Here is a 20,146-nt window from a genome sequence, read left to right as displayed (position 1 = left end):
AAGGGAGCTCCAACTACACCTTGTGCACCTTGTGGTCTTAGCGTAGCTGAAAACATTTGTTTCAAATTTGTATTCACTTCAAATGCCACATCCTAAGGATTTGTAACCCTGCCAGCGGCATTTTCATTTGGATACAGCTACTATCCGTCATTATTGACCACATCCTACAGAATGCAAGGACTAAAAGCTTTCCTTTGCAGAGGTAGTCATACAACACGGACTCACAGTTGCCTAAGGAACAGCAGTTAGGCTGCTGGTGTGCTGAAATCTCTGCCTGCCTTGCTGAGGAATCATTATGTGAGAGAAGAACCGAGACTTTTTTGAGAGTAGCCTCTGATTCCAGTAAATCCAAGCCTGTGCTGGATTTACTCAGGAGGCATTTGTAACCTCGAATTGCCTCTCAGGGACAACTCCTGTACATGGGAAGCTATGAAGAGTTCACTAGTAGTTTAAACTACTCCAGCAGGGAGTGAAAATGTTGCTCGTGTTCGGGGAGCAACTCCAATGGAAGGATCAATCATGGAAATGGAGCTTCCTACTTAATCCCAAGTAGGATGGCCAGAAACACGTAACTATGAAAGCCTAGTGAATTTTGGTCCCAACGACAAGACTGTGGCACTCTCTAGCATGTCAGTTTGGACCACAACTCCTGGACCTATTGAGAATAAATACAAATCCTGGTTGGTTTTTGGGAGGGTTCCCCCCCCCCCCGTTATTCCAATCAGAAATACATCTATTAGATGCAGAATTCAGAAAACCTTTTTGCCGAGAATCCTAATCCAAAATGGTAAGTGGCTGCTTTCAATATCCAGTTGTCCATAGCAATCATTAACAATGCTCCTGAGAAGGAAATGCATTTAGGTGCAAGGACTGAAGATATCGTTTATTCAAGGGTAGACACCTAATTAGTGTAAACTGGCAAGCGTAATGACATTGCCTGACTCAGGAACATCTTGATTTCCACCACCTTGTCCCCTCCTCCCCCAGGACCCATTGAAATCCAAATTTCCTAGACTTCTGCAGAGCAGCGAAGAGAATGCATGCAATCCAGATTACCCCTGCACCAAACCTTTGATTTAGTTGCCCATAAAGCCACATTCTGCTTGGGAAAGTGGATGGTGAATATAGTACCATTCATTCATTCAAATCACCATTCATTTCAGGAGCAGGCTTTTGGATGCTGCTAAACTCTGAAGCATTTGCTCTGGTTAGAATGGAAGACAGGGAAGGACTGAAGGAATAAAATACCAGAGGATCCAGCAAAATCAGCTTAGTGCTGGGTGGCTGCAGGGCGGTAGAGGATCAGCGTAAGCCTCTGACACATGCTAGAGGGAACACATGGCAGAAGGGAGTGACTGCCAGTTAGGCTGCCTATTAACCCAAGGGAACAATGCTCTACCTCTATTGAATAAGTTGATTTTTCTGTGCAGTGCATTGTTTTACAGTAGTACTCTAAAAATACATTGATAGAGGCACTAGCAAACACATTGTTCACTATCTCTTAAGATTTAAAAAAAAAAATGAATAGAAGACGATTAAAAAGGCATCTGTGGTATACAGTGGGAAATTGCCATGTAATCTAAAGCGGGAAGAAATAAACCCAACCAACCAGGGTTTTGTTTTCTTAAGTTATCACGATCACCTCAGCAGAATTGCCTCACTGTTTCCTTCCATCACGAAAGTTACCTAGTATTTCAGGCTGGTACACATGCTAGTGCTTGACACACCCACAATTGTCTTGTATAAAGCTGGAAGAACCTCTCTTTTCCTCCTTCAGTTTCCCCATATGCAAGAGGTCAAATAACTTGCACATTCTTACAAAATATAAAAATTAGTTTGGTTTAACTCCAGCAGACTCACCAAAGACACATTACCTCTGATATGGGGAAACAAGCAGAAGTGAGGCGGGCTCTTACTTTCCTGCTAGGGCCCTGAAACTCCTGCAAATAGTTAGGTCTTTATATCATCGTTTAGACCTTCCATTAAACCTTTAATATCATGCAATTCAACATTTTTATTACAGTGCTAAATATTTTTAGGTCTTTAAAACTGTCTCCAAAGCTTTAATGTTTTTATAGTTGACGTTACATAAAATTAAGGTTGTACATTCAACCTCTTATCACGTACATATCTTGTTTGAACCACCTCCTTTGTAGGATTTACCATCCAATTTCAAAAATTCTTAGTCATACACTTCAGCAAGATTGCAAATTAAGGCTAACCCAGTCTGCCTCCATCAGGCCAGGGCTGAACATAAGAATTGTACAAGCTTAACCTAATGCTTTTATAGTGAAGTGAGGGATTTTAAATAGGATTCATTTATGCCAGACCAATTTCACCTCTCTATACTCTGCTTGTTTCTCAAATTCACTTAACAGAAAAAATCCGGTCTGAAGATCTTTGCACAAGGGGAAAAATAAGGCCACTCTTGAATTGTCTTTTTGTGGGACTTCAGAAAGCATCTTAAAGCTGTAGGGCTTTAAGACTGCAACAATAGGTCCAGAGAACACTGGCATTCCCCCCATACAACACGGATTTCGGAGAGCCTTCCACAAAGAACTCACTAACCCCTTCCTGCGATTCCGTAGAAACTGTATCCTTTAAGTACAGCAACTGGGGTCCAAGGGATCCCAGTGGCTAAAGGTCATGCCTTCCTCCATGACTAACAGATCTTCGTTCCTTTCCCCCATCCCAGCCTGCCAGAAGGACATGCCACCTTCACTGCTTCCTTTCTCCCCCTGCATTATCAATTTTGACTAAGCAGTTTACAGAGCCAATTATGGGCTAAACTGGATAGAAAATGCCTCTCATTCTGCAAGTCTGCAGAAAGTATCCCTTAAAGAAGCTGTAGGGCTTTAAGACTGCAACAATAGGTCCAGAGAACACTGGCATTCCCCCCATACAACACGGATTTCGGAGAGCCTTCCACAAAGAACTCACTAACCCCTTCCTGCGATTCCGTAGAAACTGTATCCTTTAAGTACAGCAACTGGGGTCCAAGGGATGCCTTCCTCCATGACTAACAGATCTTCGTTCCTTTCCCCCATCCCAGCCTGCCAGAAGGACATGCCACCTTCACTGCTTCCTTTCTCCCCCTGCATTATCAATTTTGACTAAGCAGTTTACAGAGCCAATTATGGGCTAAACTGGATAGAAAATGCCTCTCATTCTGCAAGTCTGCAGAAAGTACTCCCTTAAAGGAAGGGGGGAAAAAGGCAAGGCAGCAACTGTAGGATTACCCATCTGTAGATGGACAACTTCAATGTATCTGCTAACTTACGCAGTGAAAGTTTGTATTGCATCCAAAGCTCATTACTGTCTCTCTTGATTGTGCATTTGACAGTTTTAATCCTGCAAAACTCTCAACCTCAGTAAGGTCCCGTAGCAAATTAAACAGCTCGTGCTACTGTTGGCTCGTCTCACTTTTGCTGCCATTGGTCATTTGCTTGGACGCTCTTTTTAGTGACTAACACACAAGCTGACCTGAAGGTCCTATCAGCCCTGAGTGAAGACAGGATTATTTCTACAGTATTGTATACTAGATCAGATTTAGATCAAGCAGCAATTTATTTTAAAAAGCATCTCCCCCCCCTTCAAGTCTATTTTTTAAATGACAGTCAAATATAAGGATGAACTAGGAATGTCACCTTTTGCAGGAAGAAGCAGATTCCTGGAGCCAGTAAAACTGCCAGAATTATTTCACCATTCACAAATTTGACAAAAAAACCCACCAAGTTTTGCATAAGCTCACCGTATGCAGAGCTCTATGGCATGTTACAACTGGAAGTTACTGAAAAGATCTTTGTAGTGAATATTCAAGTAATAAGGAATAGCATTCAATTTCAGATCACTTTCTCAGTTTTCAAATCTGCCGATTTAAAGCACCCTAACTGTATTCTTTTTCAGTAATAACTCAATAATTTAGTTACCAAAGAGCTAGCTGAGACTTTCAAAGTTGCCTCTGACAAGAAGGATTTGTTCAGCACATTAAAAACCCCAAAATGTAGCAAAGCTAAAAGTAAACCAATTGGTCTCTTACTAACAGAGGAAAAAGCAGCAGCTAACACTAGCCATTCACTTGTTAGGGAACACAGGATTAGAAATACCCGACTCCGGGGATTAAGCAGTCCTGTCCACAGAAGGATTTTCGCTGTGTATAAAGCACGGTATTTTGGTTACTACACATTCAATTTTTAATACATTACCACCTGAAGCCTCACCTGTTTTGTTCTAGGAATGCCTTGTGTTCATACATTCACAATAATGGAATTTTGCAACACTATTACAGACGATCCCTGCTCACTCACCTATATCCATATGACTCTGCCTCCATCTCAGGGATCATTAGCCATCTAAAGACACAGCCGGAGACCTATGCAGAGATTGTTCCTTCCAACAAAACCTGTGAGAACGAACACCACGTGCAGGTGGTCTAATGGGAACATGTGTTGGTACGTTACACAATTCCAACACAGGCCTTTTATAGTAACATTTCTTACTGATCATCTCAAGGTAGGGTATTTAAAGGTCTATTTCTAATTAGACAAGAGCTCAGACACCATGCTATTAAGGATTTAAAACACAGATATGCATCTAGCTGCTCTTTTCATTTGTTTTAATGCCTAAGTTTGTATTATCAGTAACAGGTGGCTAAATGTAGGCTAATCTTCTCTAGAAACTGCTAAAACATACTACGGAATGAGAGTCTAACTTGGTATTCTGAACGACAACCTCATCAGAAGTACACTGTACAAAAGAAACCATCACAAGTAAGTCAGTGTTTAAGGAATTTTTATTAAACCAAGAATTTTATAATCCAAATTACGTTTCTTTGCTCAGCTATCAATTCTCACTGTCAACTAAAACAGTGGTGATATTCTGAGCTTTTCCACAGTAAAGAATTACAAAATTAAAGAAAGGAATGCTTTAAATTTTTGTACTCTGCTGAAAACTCTTTCCTCCCGGGTTTATAAAACATTAATTTGTATTTTTTATTTTACTATTTTTTTTTAAATTTTAAATCAGTAAGTAATCTAGGACTAGCATTTGTTTTGCTAGCCCCGGCGTTGCTCTGTACATAAGCTTCAAAGTTTCCTTTCCTTTTTTTATTTATTTTATATTTTGCAATGTTTTTCTCAATATTTAATAGTTTTTCCATGTTTAGATTTTTTTTTCTTCGGTGAAGCGAAGTTCTAGATTGTAGTCCCGGATCTTTCTGCAAACAAAAACAATGTTGTTAGGTTTTAAAATTAAAGCAGCACCTTATGTTTTCTGACATGCTTTCTGCAACCGTAAGCCCAACAGCACTTTGGGCTTTCACGGTATCAATCATACCAAAGTGCTTTACAAGCAGTGTATCAGAGGTATCCTCCACTTTTTAGAGACATGGAAGTAAAGTATCCCATGTCTGTGGTACCTGGTAAGACAAAACTGAGTCTAGAACTAAACAGTACTCTGCACAGCACGGCCTCATACAATGGCTACGCACAATACTTTGTTACTGTAACTAACTTGGCTGCAGGTCACCTCTACTCTTAAGGCCAACATACCACGGCTCATCAAGTAACTACACTAGCAGTATTTTCAATTTCCAATTACTAAAACATCATGGAGCATACGGAGTAATGGTCTCAAAGTTTGGGCATCTTAGTTTAGGACAGACAACTTATTCAGCACTTGTTTACCTCCAGTGTGAAAGTGGCACTAGCAAAAAAAATAATGGAAAAACAAAGAAGCATGGAAAAAACATGACTCAAATTCTGCCTCCAAAAGGAAAGTCGCAGAAATGAAAAGACCAAGAAAAAAGAAAATTTAAGTGAACAAATGTTAAAGCAGGCATCTTCAACTGATAGCTATAAATGTGGAAAGTAAGTTCATATACATGCAAAACCTAACTGGACTGAACAGGGAATAGGCTCCTGTATCATCCTCAACTCCACATTCTCCCCTTTCAGAATTGTAAGGATACCACCTTTTGCCTCTTCCTTTCATGCGAAACTAAGATACTAACCCCAGAGACGGCAATAAAGAAAATCAGTATTTTAATTGACATTTAAGTCACCAAAATGTGCAGTCAAGATAATATGTAGTTTAGTTTTTAATTACTGTATAATTTTAGATTTTGGCAAGTATATACAAATTATAGTGTAAATAAGCTATTTCATTTCTAAGGAAAAATAGGGTTGGAGTATTGTTTTAAGCTTATTTCAATTCCACAAGTTCCTCTTGAACAACATAAATAGTGGCATTTGACAGAACTGCCCATTTTTGCACGCATGCCTGGAACTAATTCCAGCTAAACATGCTGTTAAAAGCAATGCTTTAATTCCAGCTAAATATGCAAGACAGGGCAGTAGCATTTTCTAACCAAGAGCTACAGAACTGGACAACAGGATTGAGCACAACATTTTTTTACAACTGTGACCATAGCTGCTACTTTCTGTGGCTGCAAATGATAGAGAGCCTGGAAGCATGCTGCTTACAAAGCCATGGACTAAGGACTATTGCCCCAGTCAACCTATAAAACTACAGCGCTCAGAAAACTTACTTATTAAACACTTGGAACCCCAGTGGGATTATTAACTGCCTTTTGAGCAGCCTCTTTAGCTTGGTGGGCTTGTAGTACGGCTACAGCTTCATCAACCTGGTAAGTAAAAAAGAAAAAGCAATGACGGAAGCTTAGCAATATCTGTGTATTTAAGTTAATAAAACAGTTTAAATTATACATACAAACAATGCCTGCATTGTTAAAAAGAAAAGGATAACATTACAGTTCCAGTTCATGCTCATGTAAGCCACTGACACCCTCTGAAAGAGGGTATTCTAACTTCTCACCCTGGGCCACTGTTGCATTGCTGCTACTCCACTGTGCCAGCATAAACACCTGTTAAATCAGTGTAGACCTAATTGCTGATAAAACTAGTGTAAGGCAAAAGTCCACCTACCTTCGAACGAAGAGACTCAGGAGACTCGAGCATGTGGAGGAGTTCAGAGTTGTCAATCTCCAGCAACATACCAGTGATCTTACCCGCCAGAGTAGGGTGCATGCTTTGAATGAGAGGAAATAGACGTTCACCTAGAGAGAAAAAAGTTACTCAGAGTGACAAATCTCATCTGACAGAGCCTAGATTTAAGGCAAAAGGGCAACAAATACCTTGTTCTACTGCTAAAACTATTTATTCTGCATTTTAAGATTGATGAAAGAGTACTTTGACTGTCCTTCTGCTACAAGGCATAGAGAAAGGTATCACATACATACCTAACATCTGCTTTTGTTCTTGTGGAGGGGCAGAAGCCAACATGGAAGCAGTCAAGGGTTCCTGACCTTGCACATGGACAGCAGGCTGTAAATTAATTTAACACCGTTTCAAAATTAAATTCTAGTTCCTAATTAGGTGCAGCTTCAAATATCCATTGTTCCATAACTCAGCATAAACAATGCCTACACTGTCAGAAACATGGAAGAAATTACAACTAAGTCAATTTAATCAAATAGTGCTGGTTAGAGCTGGGTAATGCTGGAGATTAGTATCAACCGCTCCATTGTGGGGCAAACACAAGGAGAATTTAGGCTAAGGTATCAAGCAACTGGAAAATATGAAGTAACACAGGATCACATCCTGTCCCAGGTGAACTTGAAATATACTTAAAACCCCAAGGCTATAACTCTGCTGCCACAATGCAGAGCCTAAATTCTAGAACAACAAAGACAACTCTTAATCATAAGCGCCCCCCTCCTTCCTCTGCAAAAAACACCAGCAGAAGCATGGACCAGTTCCTAAAATTACATACCTGCTGCATAGCAACCTGCGGCTGTGTATTAAGATGCTGCTGAGGATTACGAACACCTGCAGCATATTTGTATTGTGGTACTGTGCCTACAGCAGGAGTAGCTGCAGTAGCAGCTGCTGCAGGACGTGGACCCATTGTTTGTGTTGATGTATTAGCTGAAAAAAAAAAAACGTAATTCTGTATGTGAGTAATTAATTTTTTTATTTAGCCTACACTGTACACGTTACAAAAAACCCCCGGCCCAAACAGAATACCTAATTTAGGTATTGTATTATAGATTCATCTCAGTAATATTGTCAAGCATCACATCACTGGTTGTATCTGAAGGTTCAAAGCTCGACATTTACTGGATGTTACTTTCCAGTCACTTCACTAATGAATTGCTTTTCTTACATGCTACTGAAAAAAGATCTGTGAGAAAACATTCACTTTGGTTGAGTATTAATTTAATTTCATTCTAACCTCAAAGGACACTATTTCCTGAGCACATTACATCAATAGTCATCCTAAAAAAAGATACTTTCATGAAGTAGATAGCTAAAAAATACTACTGCCTAGTACATTCGGAGAGAATTAAGACTCCATTACAATCAATTCTGGTTCATTCAGTGATGTGCAGATTCTGCATACATGACACTGGCTCACAGTATTGTATGACAAAATAAGAGCTAAAATTCTATCACCTCAGTATTTCTACATGCAACCTATTACTACAATTGCCAAACAATGTTTACAAATGGCAGAAGCTGTCACACAGTGTTATTAAAATGTACACTGAAAGAAGAAATGCTTCACGCTAAAGAAATGGGACCGCAGCAGGAGTCTTTGCTGGGACACTATTTAAAGCAACTACTAGAAGGTGATACTAGCTTACTCATTTAGTAAGAGCCAGAAAAGGAGGGAAGTGTTACCACGTGATATTGAACTTACGAATGCTTTTGAGAGATCATCCTGAATCAGCAAAATTAAAAAAGAAGTCTAATACTTAAAGTTTACATAATGAAACTCACCAACACGCTGTGTTGACATGACTCGTGGAACTTGTGAAGAAGCTGGTCTCATGGTACTAAATGGTGGTCTGGGTGCTGCTGGGCGGATTGCACCAGGCATGTTTTGGAATGCTATGTTTTAGAGAAAATATATTAAGTTACATGCTGAAACACTGAATGGTGAAAAGAGTTCAGAGGTAATACCACCAACATGACAAAGAGAAGACTGATACTGTAATGCTATGAAAATGTATTTAAAAGTGCAAAGGTAAATGCGATGGGAGTTTACCACAATCACTGGAAAGAGGTAAAGAAGAAGTGACTTACGATGAGGTCTGGCACCCTGAGCAGTCCAGCGAGGACTAGGTCTAGCAAGTTGAGCGAGTTGATTAGTAGGATAGTATGCAGCACGGTTCTGAGTCTGTCAAATATAAAAACACTGTGTAATTTTGTTATCTTTGAAGGGCATGCTGAACAGTCCCTCACCTTTCTGCTACGAAATTAGAATGCTGAAATTATGGACACATGCTAATAAGTTATATTTACTGTTAAATCTAAACAGATTTTATACACAGTACAAAACATTCAGTTACTTAACTCTATACATACCTGTGGGATAGCTGCCATGAAGTAACCTGAAGGAGGTGCTGGTTGGTAAGGGTTGATTACAGGATTAAGTACTGCTCTTACACTTGCCATTCTCTGCATATGCTGGTTGGTGAGATGAGCTTGGCGCTCCTCTTTACGCTGGGCTAGAGCTACATATAATGGTTTAGTAGCCACAATTCTACCATTCATTTCTGTGACAGCTTTGGTGGCTTCTTCTGGTGACGAAAAGCATACAAATCCAAATCCTTTGCTGCGGCCACCTTCCATCATGACCTGTCAGTACAAAATTTAGTTTTAAAACAAGAGAATGTCATATCTACTCAACTCGCATGAATTTCTTTTTTCAGCTTACTAGAAGTGAGACCACAGGTTTGTTTTACTGAATTGATTTATAAAAAGGAATATAATGGCTTAATAGCTGTTTACTGAATACAGATTAAAATCTTAGTGAAGTAATAATAAGCACATTATTGCACTGAAAAGATGTCACTTTTCTCACATTAACATCAGTACCCAAGTTTATTTCAAGAAAGGATGATCATATGCATTTAACCTGTGATGTACAATAATCAAGAAAGCAGATGTCCACATATATAGTGTATAGTAGCAGTGGTAAGTGACTGGGTCACATCTGTTAGTGAAATAAATCACTCTTCCTTGGTGAAGGATCACTGTTCATTTTCAGAGAAAGGACAAGCACAATCTATAAACTTTACTTTACCTTTGCACTAGTGATTGTACCAAATGGGGAGAATTCTTTTCGGAGACGCTCATCATCAATCCATCATCAAGATTTTTCACGTAAAGGTTTACACCCTAAAAAAAAAAAAGGCAAGTTATTTTTGAAAGCAAGTGGTCTGGGTAAATCTAAAAATATCATAGAATAAAGTTAGTCCTCTTGAATTAAAACTGAACCTGGTATCTGGTGATCCTGTCCTGCTTCATTTGTTCAAACTTGCGCTTCAGCTCCGTCTGTCTTTCCACCTTTTTCTGAGCCCGGCCAACATAGATTTGTTTCCCATTGAGCTCTTTCCCATTCATCTCATCTACAGCCTTCATTAATAGACAAGAGGTTAGCAGTGCTTTGTATTCCAGTGTTTTTCAAGCATACAAAAAAAAAGTAACTCAAATATAAAAAGTTACATAAGGATTCCAGAAAAAGAGCCAATCCACCTAAAATATCACTAACAAACAAAATACCCCAAGACTTCCCTGCTTAAAGTAAAATGGAAATTGCTTCTGAGTGCGCTTCTGTCCAGTTAAGAAAAGTCATACAGGATGCAAAAAAACTTTTCTTACAGGAAGCTGGGGAAAAAAAATCAAGTCACATAATGAAGAACTATTTCTCCAGCCTTATCTTGCTAAAGGCAGAGAAAAGAAAGCAAATTAAGTTGAAAAGCTCTAATTCACACACCTGACTTCTGTTTTTAAAAGCAACATCTGAAACTGTAGTATCTATCAGATATCTATCTTTTCTTATACTATACGTTAAGCTACAGCTGGCATATATGGCTTTTTAAAAAATTTTTAATCTTTCATTAAGTAAATACTTAGCGAGGATGAAAATAGGAACTTTTTTCCTTTATGCTGTTTTGAGTTACAACCATTAAGATGTGAAAACTCTGGCACAGATTTATTCAATTAATTTAAAACCAGAAGTCACCAGTTTATTGTATACCTTCACAATCAAAGCCATTAAACACATATTTACTGAGATACTAGAATTCTGTGTTATTTAAAACACCCAACATGTGATTCTGACTACTGTAAGAGAAACAATTCATCAATGAATGTATGCAAGACTGAACAATGTAGATGTAAGACAGACAGGATTTGTTCTAATCTCTTGCTTGTACACTTGCAGTACTGACAAATCACCAAAATGCCTTTTGAAAAGCAAACTTCGCTTGTTGCCCTGATTTGTTCTGTGCCGAGTTTTTCTCCTGATGCTATGTCCCTACCGCCACAGTCAACTGACACATCAAAGCAAACAGATGACAAAGAATGAAGTTATACAGCATACTGGCATGTTATAGACATATATACGAATTAAAAGGACCCTTCTTCCAAAGTTACTCTTCAGAGTAAAAGCAACATGACAGGGTTCTATGACTATTTTCTTATCCCTGTGCTAAACATGCTCCATAAAACTAATAGCTTTCCTGCTGACTTTGCAGTGCTGAAGTCTGGAAACACAATCCTTTCTGCCTTGCACAAACGTTTTGCGCAACCAAATTGGATCCAATGATTCATCTGGGTTTTGCAGAGATGTAATAATTTACTATGCTTGTACGTTGCCCAGCATGAGGGAGTCCAAATCTCAGAGACCTTTAAGCCCAACTACAACACATTATTAAATTATTCAAGATTCCCCATTTCTACACTAGTTCCAGCTGGCTCAGAGTATCTTGACTTAATAGGCTACTCAAATCAACTGACATTTGCTCATAAGAAAGCATTCTAAACAACAGAAACTATGCTAAGTCATTTGGGAAGCAGACACCTGTTTTTGCAGTGTCCTTGACCAATTAAAAACGCTTAAAGAATTCACAAGATTTCAAAACACTCAGTGAAACACATTATTTGGGTCTCAGTTATAGAATTCGTAAAATGAAGTCCAAAAGCTTACTTTTTGGGCATCTTCATGTCTTTCAAAACTAACGAAGCCAAAGCCTTTGGATTTTCCACTCTCATTGGTCATAACTTTCACACTTAGGGCAGGACCTAAAAAGGTAATTAAATACTTATGCTTTGTATACAGAATGTATTCTCTTCACATTTTGAACATCCTGTTTAGAAGTCTTAATATTTAGTTTGTTTCATTTGTATTACAAAGGACTCCTGCACCAATCTAGTAAACATAACCCATTAATATAAAATTGCTAGTTTGCCATGATGCTGAACTTCAGCCATTATGGCTGAAGTCTGCCATGCTGAATTTCTTTCCTACTGTATTTTCAACCAAAATGGGGTAGGAATTTCACCTCAAAGTGAATGAAATTGTTCTTCTCATTAAAAATGATGACATTTAGAAAGCATTAGTGCTTCCATCCTTTGAAACAGATACTGAAAGCCAGAGAGGAGGCCTTTCTATTAGGTATGTGCTTCACCATTTATCCCGGTGAAAGGCCATCCCAGTCAGCAATTCCAAACCTTTGAAAAATTGCAGTTCACAGATCAATTGAGACAGATATTAGCAGCTAAATTCGCTACCGTTTCAACCACAGATACTTCAATAGTGGAAGGGAATTTCCTGTAAATGCTGCTTAGGGCTGCTATAGAATATCTCACATGCAAGGCTTTGTCTTGCTTTACATGATATCCACTGGAGAACAGCAAAAGCATGGAGGGAAGAAAACAAAAAAAAAGCTGAGGCTGAAAGTAACTGAATTAAGGAGTTTGCCATTTCCTATTTCGATGGTGACACACCATATACATTACTAGATCATGATCATATGCCTGCCCCGTGCACAACTGAGGATCAAGACAGAACCAAATAGCTTGCCAAGAGAAAAGTTCCTTATAATTTTGTATTAGGTCAACCACCACAATGCAACTGAATAATGAAAGCAGAAATACTCTGAGTAAAGATAAGTCTGCAGGTCAATGAAAACAACGGCAAAGTCATTTTTCATGTATCCTGTAGTGAATTCATAACATCAATCTATACTAAAACAGAAAAAACTTCTATTTGCAACTTTAAAAAATTTGAAAAACTCATTCAAAAGACTATTTAGACACATTATTTTCAGATTATCAGAAGCAATTCTGATGGCAGGATTATATATGCTATTCTGCCTATTTAAAATTCTGCAGCGGATGTTACTGCACTTTGAAATTGGAATTAAGTACCAACTTTTCAGTACCTTTTTTTATTTTTTTAAATCAACATCAGCCAGCCAGCTGATTCCTTGTATTATAAGGCACTGTACAGATAAGATACAAGTAGTAAGCTGAAGTTCACTTGTGTTTATATAAACTTAAAAGTTTAAGACATTACCAAACTTGCCAAAGAGTTCCTTAAGTCTCTCATCATCCATGTCTTCTCCAAAATTCTTGACGTAAACATTGGTGAATTCCTTTGCTCTGGCTCCAAGCTCTGCCTCACGTTCCTTGCGGGATTTAAACCTTCCAACAAATCTGGTTGCAGGAGAACAGAACAGTGTAGATTAAAGCAAGTCTGCCAAGGTTTAACAATTTACTTTAATCCTCTAGCATCGTATTTTATTCTTAATCAGTCTCATTGTTCATTATAGGCATGAAATTCTTTAGATAAAATATTTACGATAAAACTCCATCAGAAAAACAATTTCACTATCCTTTGGTATATCAGTGTGCTTATCACAGCCACTAGCATAAAAATGCTTTCAAGCCATTGGCGAGATTGTTCACTCCTATAAAACAGCCTTTGACAACAGGAGCTGGACAATGGGAAAGAGTACTAGGTAAAGTGGCTAAACAGAAATTCTAGATATCAGCATAATCCCTCTGCCATACTACAAACTTGGCAGCCTTAAAGCAGTTACCGTTCTCTGATCCAGTTTTTAAGCAAGGGATATTTAACTAACCTCCCCCACTCCCTCACACACCTTTCCAGCCTATATCAAAACAAGACTGTTGGTTTGTTTTGTTTTGTTTTGAATAGGCATAGAGAAATAAACAGTTCAACTCACTCTTTAGTCAAATACCATTGCAAATTGGCTGGGAACACCAAAAGTTAGTTCATACCATCAGAGAAAGAACAGAAGCTGAACACAACACTCTGCAACCCAAAGAACTGCTCTAGTACAGACGTTACATGGCTAACACTAATTTCTGACTGTAATAGACTTTTGCTCTCAAATTTTATTGTATTGTCCAACTTTATAGTTCCAAATCTGACAAATCCAATAAAGTAGCATACAGTGACTCAACATTTTCTTAAGCTTTGACAACTTCACCCGATTTATAGTAACCAAGGGTGGTAAGAATGATAGTGGAATGTGTTCAGCAGATTTTGATAGTGAGTGAAGTACTTTAATTCACTTCTAAAAGCCTTGCCTGAATAGAAATTCAAAGCAAAATTAACCCTCATGATGTTTTTTACCAAACAAAGTTTATGTAAATCATGTGTTTTTATGACTACATGTTGACCTTTTTTAACTAATTTAAAAAGGTTATATGAAGATAGAAGCTGAGTAAAAACATCCACAGTATGCCAGTCAAGCACAGAACAAGCAGGAAAACTAAAGTTTCAAAATGTATGTTCTCCCTATATGTGGCTTGATCCATCCATCTCTACATGTAAAAATAATCCATGATGGTAAGCTGATGCTGATTTCTGTTACCCTTTTTCCAAACCCTCTCAAGTATTCAGAGCTATTCTTTTGCAACTATACCAAATACCATAATGATCCCTTAGGCATAGCTGTGAGGCACACTCGCCCCCCCTTTCAAGCCTAGATATCACTAACCAAGTAGCCAAATAACTTTTTTTTCCTACAGTATAAAACAGTGATAATGTTTAAAACATTATGTTTCTGTAGGTTTTATTTTCTGCTCCTATTTCCTAGATATGCCTACTAACAGACATTCATATAAAAACATTAGTGTAATCCAATTGCTATTCAGGACTGAGTAACTCTAGAGCTTTACATTTCATCCAAAAAATGGGTAACATACCCATCCCACAACTCTTATAAAGGAAGTATTATTGAGAATACCCGATGCATTGTATTTTATCTCAGACCAGTAAGATCAGAAAACCAGAGAAGTTCCCAAATCCTCATTACAGCATTGGCTTGTAAGACAACTAAAACAACAATTTTTTCCCTAGAGTCTATTATTAGCCTTTTCTGAACTTATTCTGCCTTTAGAATAGGCAGGCGATATAATTCATAATATTCCTAGCACTAACATTCTAAATCCTCTTTAAAATTAGAAATTTTTAGAACAACCTGCCTTTTCTAGGTAAGCTTTAAGTATTTGTCTGCTGTAAAATGAATTTCAGTCCGTCAATCCCCAACTACATATTTATGTACTTACACTTTGCGGTCATTAAGCAGCATACCATTCATTTTTTCAATAGCTCTTTCTGCAGCTTCTTGTGTCTCAAAATGTACAAATCCATAACCCTTGGATCCATTTTCATCACATACCACCTATTAAAGAAAAACCCTGTTGTAATACCCATGGAATGTTTCCAGCGTAAATTGAGGGGTTTTTGTGTCAAACCATTAAATGCACCAATAATTTTCCACTAACCTTACAAGACAGGATGTTTCCAAAAGCAGAAAATGTGTCGTACAAAGCTTTGTTATCAATTGATTTGTCCAAGTTTTTGATGAAGATGTTTCCTACACCGCTTTTGCGTAGAGACGGATCGCGCTGAGACCACATGATGCGCACTGGTTTGCCTTTAATGACGTCAAAGTTCATGGTATCCAAAGCTCGTTCAGCTGGAAAAACATCATGGAATTAGTAGGAAACACTAAAGTTATCTTAGTAGGCACATAAATAGCATTTGAAGTACAATTCTTCGTAAAATTTTTACTATTTCAAGTCCAGCACCACCAACAAGATGCAAACCCAAACCTCCAATGTAAATAAACCCGACTCTGTTTTATGCAAGTAAAAACTGGCAAAAACTCCTCAGCACAAGCTGCACTTAGGAGATAGGAAGGAGCACAAGTCAGCTGAACGAGCTGTAGAAATCCCAGTAGCCTAAACGATTGGACCCCACTATGAAAAGATGGTACGGTGACAGGAGAAAATGTATCGAGTGATGGCGATTATGACCTATTCCACAGGAGGAAAATTTTTAACATTTGTGAAAATCAGCTGGCCATTCCCCCATCATGTAGATGTATACTGTATCAATAAAAATGCTTTTAGGGGTACAGCTTGTGCCTATATGAGGCCTTTTGCAACCTTTAACATAAGAACTCCTAAATCACCAACACCCCTAAATGGACAAAATTTCTTTGCTAGGTGAAGTTCAAGCCTGGTTCAGGCAGCTGTTCCACACAACTCCTTCCTTAATGACAAAAAGCATCTGTGATGGACTTCAGGGCAAGGGACAGTTCAAAGAGATTTAATACTAGCCCTTGCTTAATTCTGATTTTTTTTTTTTATATATATATATATATAAAAAAGCTCATGATGAAATGCATACAAGCTCAATGAAGGAGCAAACATTAAAACAGCAAAATGAAGTAATGTAAACCAGGTTTTGTTACTCCAATGGAGCAGTTTTTCCAGTAGAACTCCATAACTAACTTTTCAAAGAATGAATTTAAGATCTCAGTGTATTTAGATAGGGAAGTATCAAGACTTCTTCAGTTTTCCTATGTCCCTTTAAAGCAACAAGACATGTCTGTGATGTTTTAATTCAACAAGGTATTTAAGCAAGAAAGAGCAACAGTTCTCAAGTATGGCAGACTTATTTTATGATGTCCTACATTAGGTCCTTTTCTTCATTGTTCCTGCACATCTGGAAGAACACTGAAAAAAGTCCCAGTAAATACCTGAAGTCAGACCCATTGGTACTAACTCACTTCACTGCAATTTGCATATAGCAGAGCAATGTGATGTTAATAAGACTGAAATCGGTTTAGTATTAGTTTAAAACCAGTAACTGTGTCAGTTAATTGCCTTTCTTAGGAGAAGGACCAAGGGCCAATCACATTGTGAAAAACCTTATTTTATGTTTTTGTTCTTTCAGTGCTGCTTTTATCTTTAGCTAGGTTGTTGGATATCATGGCCAAAGAAAATTTGCAATCAGCCTCTGGTTCAGCCGGTACACGACGTTTTACATCCCTTCTTGCCACGTTTTCAGATTACAAGTGAATTTGAAGATTATATTCTCTGAAAAGACATCTGTAGAAGTTAACGAGACAGACAGCTAACATTTTCTTGTAAAAAAAATCATCTATTGATACTATTACATATTCACATAACAGTAGCAAGTCAAAAACTGATTTAAGCTGAAGCCACAAAAAATGTAAGCATTGCCAGTCTTTTAAATAAGCTAACAAAGCTTTCACAAAATTTAATATAAATTAAGCAGGAGAGAGAAGACAACCTAGATACTGATAATGGGAAACAGAAAGCATTGGAAGGCTTTACATTACCAAAAAAAAAAAAAAAGGATGGCCAAAAAGAAGAAAAAAAAAAAAAAAAAAAAATGGGGTGGGAAGAACGGCCCAAGTAAAAACATCTAACACTTCGGTATTGCCCTGGAAGTCATTAGAATTATTACTGCCAGCACCAGCAAAAGTGCCAGCAACAAACAGTTCATTATTTCCAGAAGTAGTAACAGGGTTTCCTTTACTAGAAAAGAGGCTTTTCTAATTCATGCTAATTGCTTCTAGAATAATCCTGACACTCCTCAAAAATGTGTGTTCCTGGACACATTCCCCAAACATCTGACTCAAAGTGGGTCCATACTAGCCTTCGCAAACATTACCACTCTCAACTAATAGTGAGCATGTATGGTCTAACAATGCAATTTCTCCACAAAGACAAGGACAGCATGGAAACTCTCAACAGCTCTCCTCATCTCTTCTATGGAGCAGAAGCACAAGAAATTTAAAGATCTCTGCTTAACCAACACCACATTGTCATTCCACAATAGATTTTAAACATTACTAGAATACATCTGCAACCAGGTACAAGCTACTCTCATTAGAATTCACAACTAGTAAAACTGGCTTACTTTCATTACATTTCAGCCATAAAAGGCTGCACACTAGTTTGCAGGAGGCAATTCCATTCAGCAGTTAACTTGTTACCAAGCGGACACACCTACCCATGCTGTACTTTTGCTGATTCTGCTGGAGCTTTTATTGAATGAGTCACCAGTTCCCATTTTAGTCATGAGCAACTGGACAGTCCACTTCAGTAACAATTTCAAAATCACACGGAATATACACTTAATGCTAAATGTACATAGCAATAGTTATAAAATAATAAACCTCTGGAAACATAAACATCCAAAAAGGGGGGAGTGCAGTTTCAGATTACTCAAGAGTACTTCCAGTTTAGTGATTAAACAAGATTGCCTGGGCTTTACTCCGGACTGTGACTCAAATTCAGAAAAGTCACAACTATGAAATGTGTCATTAGGCGTAACTGGTTTTTGGAAGAGCTTTGAGATCCCTAGTTTACAGACAGCTGGTAATGTCAAACACACCTTCAAAGACATTTTCAAAACCCGAGCTACTTGTTACCAGCTGTTTAATAAGCATAGCCCGAGATGTAGCTAAGAATTAGGCTAAACCAAGAAAAGGCAGCTAGCTTGGAATCAAAATGAAACCAGTATTACTGTAAGAATTCATCCTCCTATTTCAAGGTTTCAGTAAATGGATAGAATGATCTATGAAAAAAAAATCAGCAAATACTTTCTAGGTAATTTGCCAAGAACATCAAATTCTAAAGATGTTGCAAAAGTATAATTACACGATATCATTTAAGTATATTTTAAACAAGTGCTTCCAGATACATGCCAGATGCAAGTTTGATACAGATGAGAAATACTTTTAGCTGAACTGGACTAGGTGTAGAATAAAACAGGTGTGGTTCCCAAAGTCTGAAAAATACTTGTAACATTTGGAGTATGGCATTTCTAAAGAGGCACATTCTCAAATTCTGAATGCAAGCACTGCTCAGGTGAAAAGGCTGTATTTGTTCCCACATTTGACAAATTACAAACTAAGTCACAAAATGTAGGGTTGAACAGGTTGCTCAACTAATGACAAAGTCAGCCCCTACAGAATTCATTCCTAAGGAGGAGAAGCATTTGAATCACCTTCAACTTCTGCCTTGACATTATCATATCACAGGACTGAACCGTGCTAACCCCTTATTTTTCTTTGAGAGTAAACTGTACCATAGGATTTTACCGAATGAAAGAAAAGTATGTTAAGCATTCAAAATCACCTCAGCCTAAACAATGGCTAAATAAATGAAAAGCTCTCTGAAGTGAGAGCTGATAACAGGTAAAATATCTGCCTACTAAAAAGATGAGACAGTAACTTTTACTACTTACATACAGATATCATCAGTACACCAAAGTCTGATCTGATAATGGCTATATACTAAAGCCAATTTTGAAAGCCAGTTAATCTAATTGCTTGAAAAGTCTGTAATTCAAATCTCTCACTTTTGTACGAACGAAAATAAAGCCATTATAATACTCTTTACTTATGTTTACTTAACTGTATCATCGTTTACTTATGTTTACTTAACTGTACTTGAAATCAAGTATGTTCTAGCTGGCCAAATTATTTTTTCTTTTAGTTGGACTCCCCAAAACTTAGAACCGGACACATTTGGTTCTTTTATCGAAATACCCTCCAAATGAACAAGCTGGTTTGCCAAACTTAGTACAAGCATGACCAGAACTACATGGAAAGTTTCTTTACTGATGTAACTTTAGAGAACCAGCAACACGTCGTGTAAAGCAAGTTTAATAAAAACACAACTTGAGAAACACAATGTCAGTTTACTGCAAAGAGAAATGGATCGGAACAGAGCTTGCTACATGAAGAGCAAGCAAAGGAGGCCCAAGTAATTTCATCCCCTCCCCTACACGTGACAGACCTGCCATGGCGTTTTAGCGTATTATGCTTTGGCCTGTGCTTTGACTGGACGTCTATAAAACTACCAAGCGATCCTGGTACGTTCTACTTCCTTCTTTTGGCCTCTTAATCACGCATACACACCCAGCTCCTGCGTTGTTATTAAAAGGTGCTAATGACTATGATGTTTTCTTCAAG

The 20,146-nt window shown here is 37.9% G+C and overlaps 1 protein-coding gene across 1 annotated transcript; it reads right to left on the bottom strand.

The window, feature by feature from the left end:
* Positions 1-4,774: 4,774 nt before the first annotated feature.
* PABPC1 (poly(A) binding protein cytoplasmic 1) lies at positions 4,775-15,821 on the bottom strand. The gene is given in 15 exon segments (XM_009277142.1): positions 4,775-5,215; positions 6,548-6,643; positions 6,945-7,075; positions 7,259-7,343; positions 7,792-7,946; positions 8,802-8,912; positions 9,108-9,201; positions 9,390-9,662; positions 10,111-10,169; positions 10,172-10,205; positions 10,305-10,442; positions 12,019-12,113; positions 13,390-13,529; positions 15,414-15,529; positions 15,633-15,821. Coding segments are annotated over 14 exon segments (1,698 nt in total). The 5' UTR covers positions 15,807-15,821; the 3' UTR covers positions 4,775-5,215; positions 6,548-6,550.
* Positions 15,822-20,146: the final 4,325 nt, after the last annotated feature.

The sequence above is a fragment of the Aptenodytes forsteri genome, unplaced genomic scaffold, assembly GCF_000699145.1.
Source record: "Aptenodytes forsteri isolate BGI_AS27 unplaced genomic scaffold, ASM69914v1 Scaffold145, whole genome shotgun sequence".
NCBI lineage: Eukaryota > Metazoa > Chordata > Aves > Sphenisciformes > Spheniscidae > Aptenodytes > Aptenodytes forsteri.
This window is presented reverse-complemented; position numbering and strand designations above follow the sequence as displayed.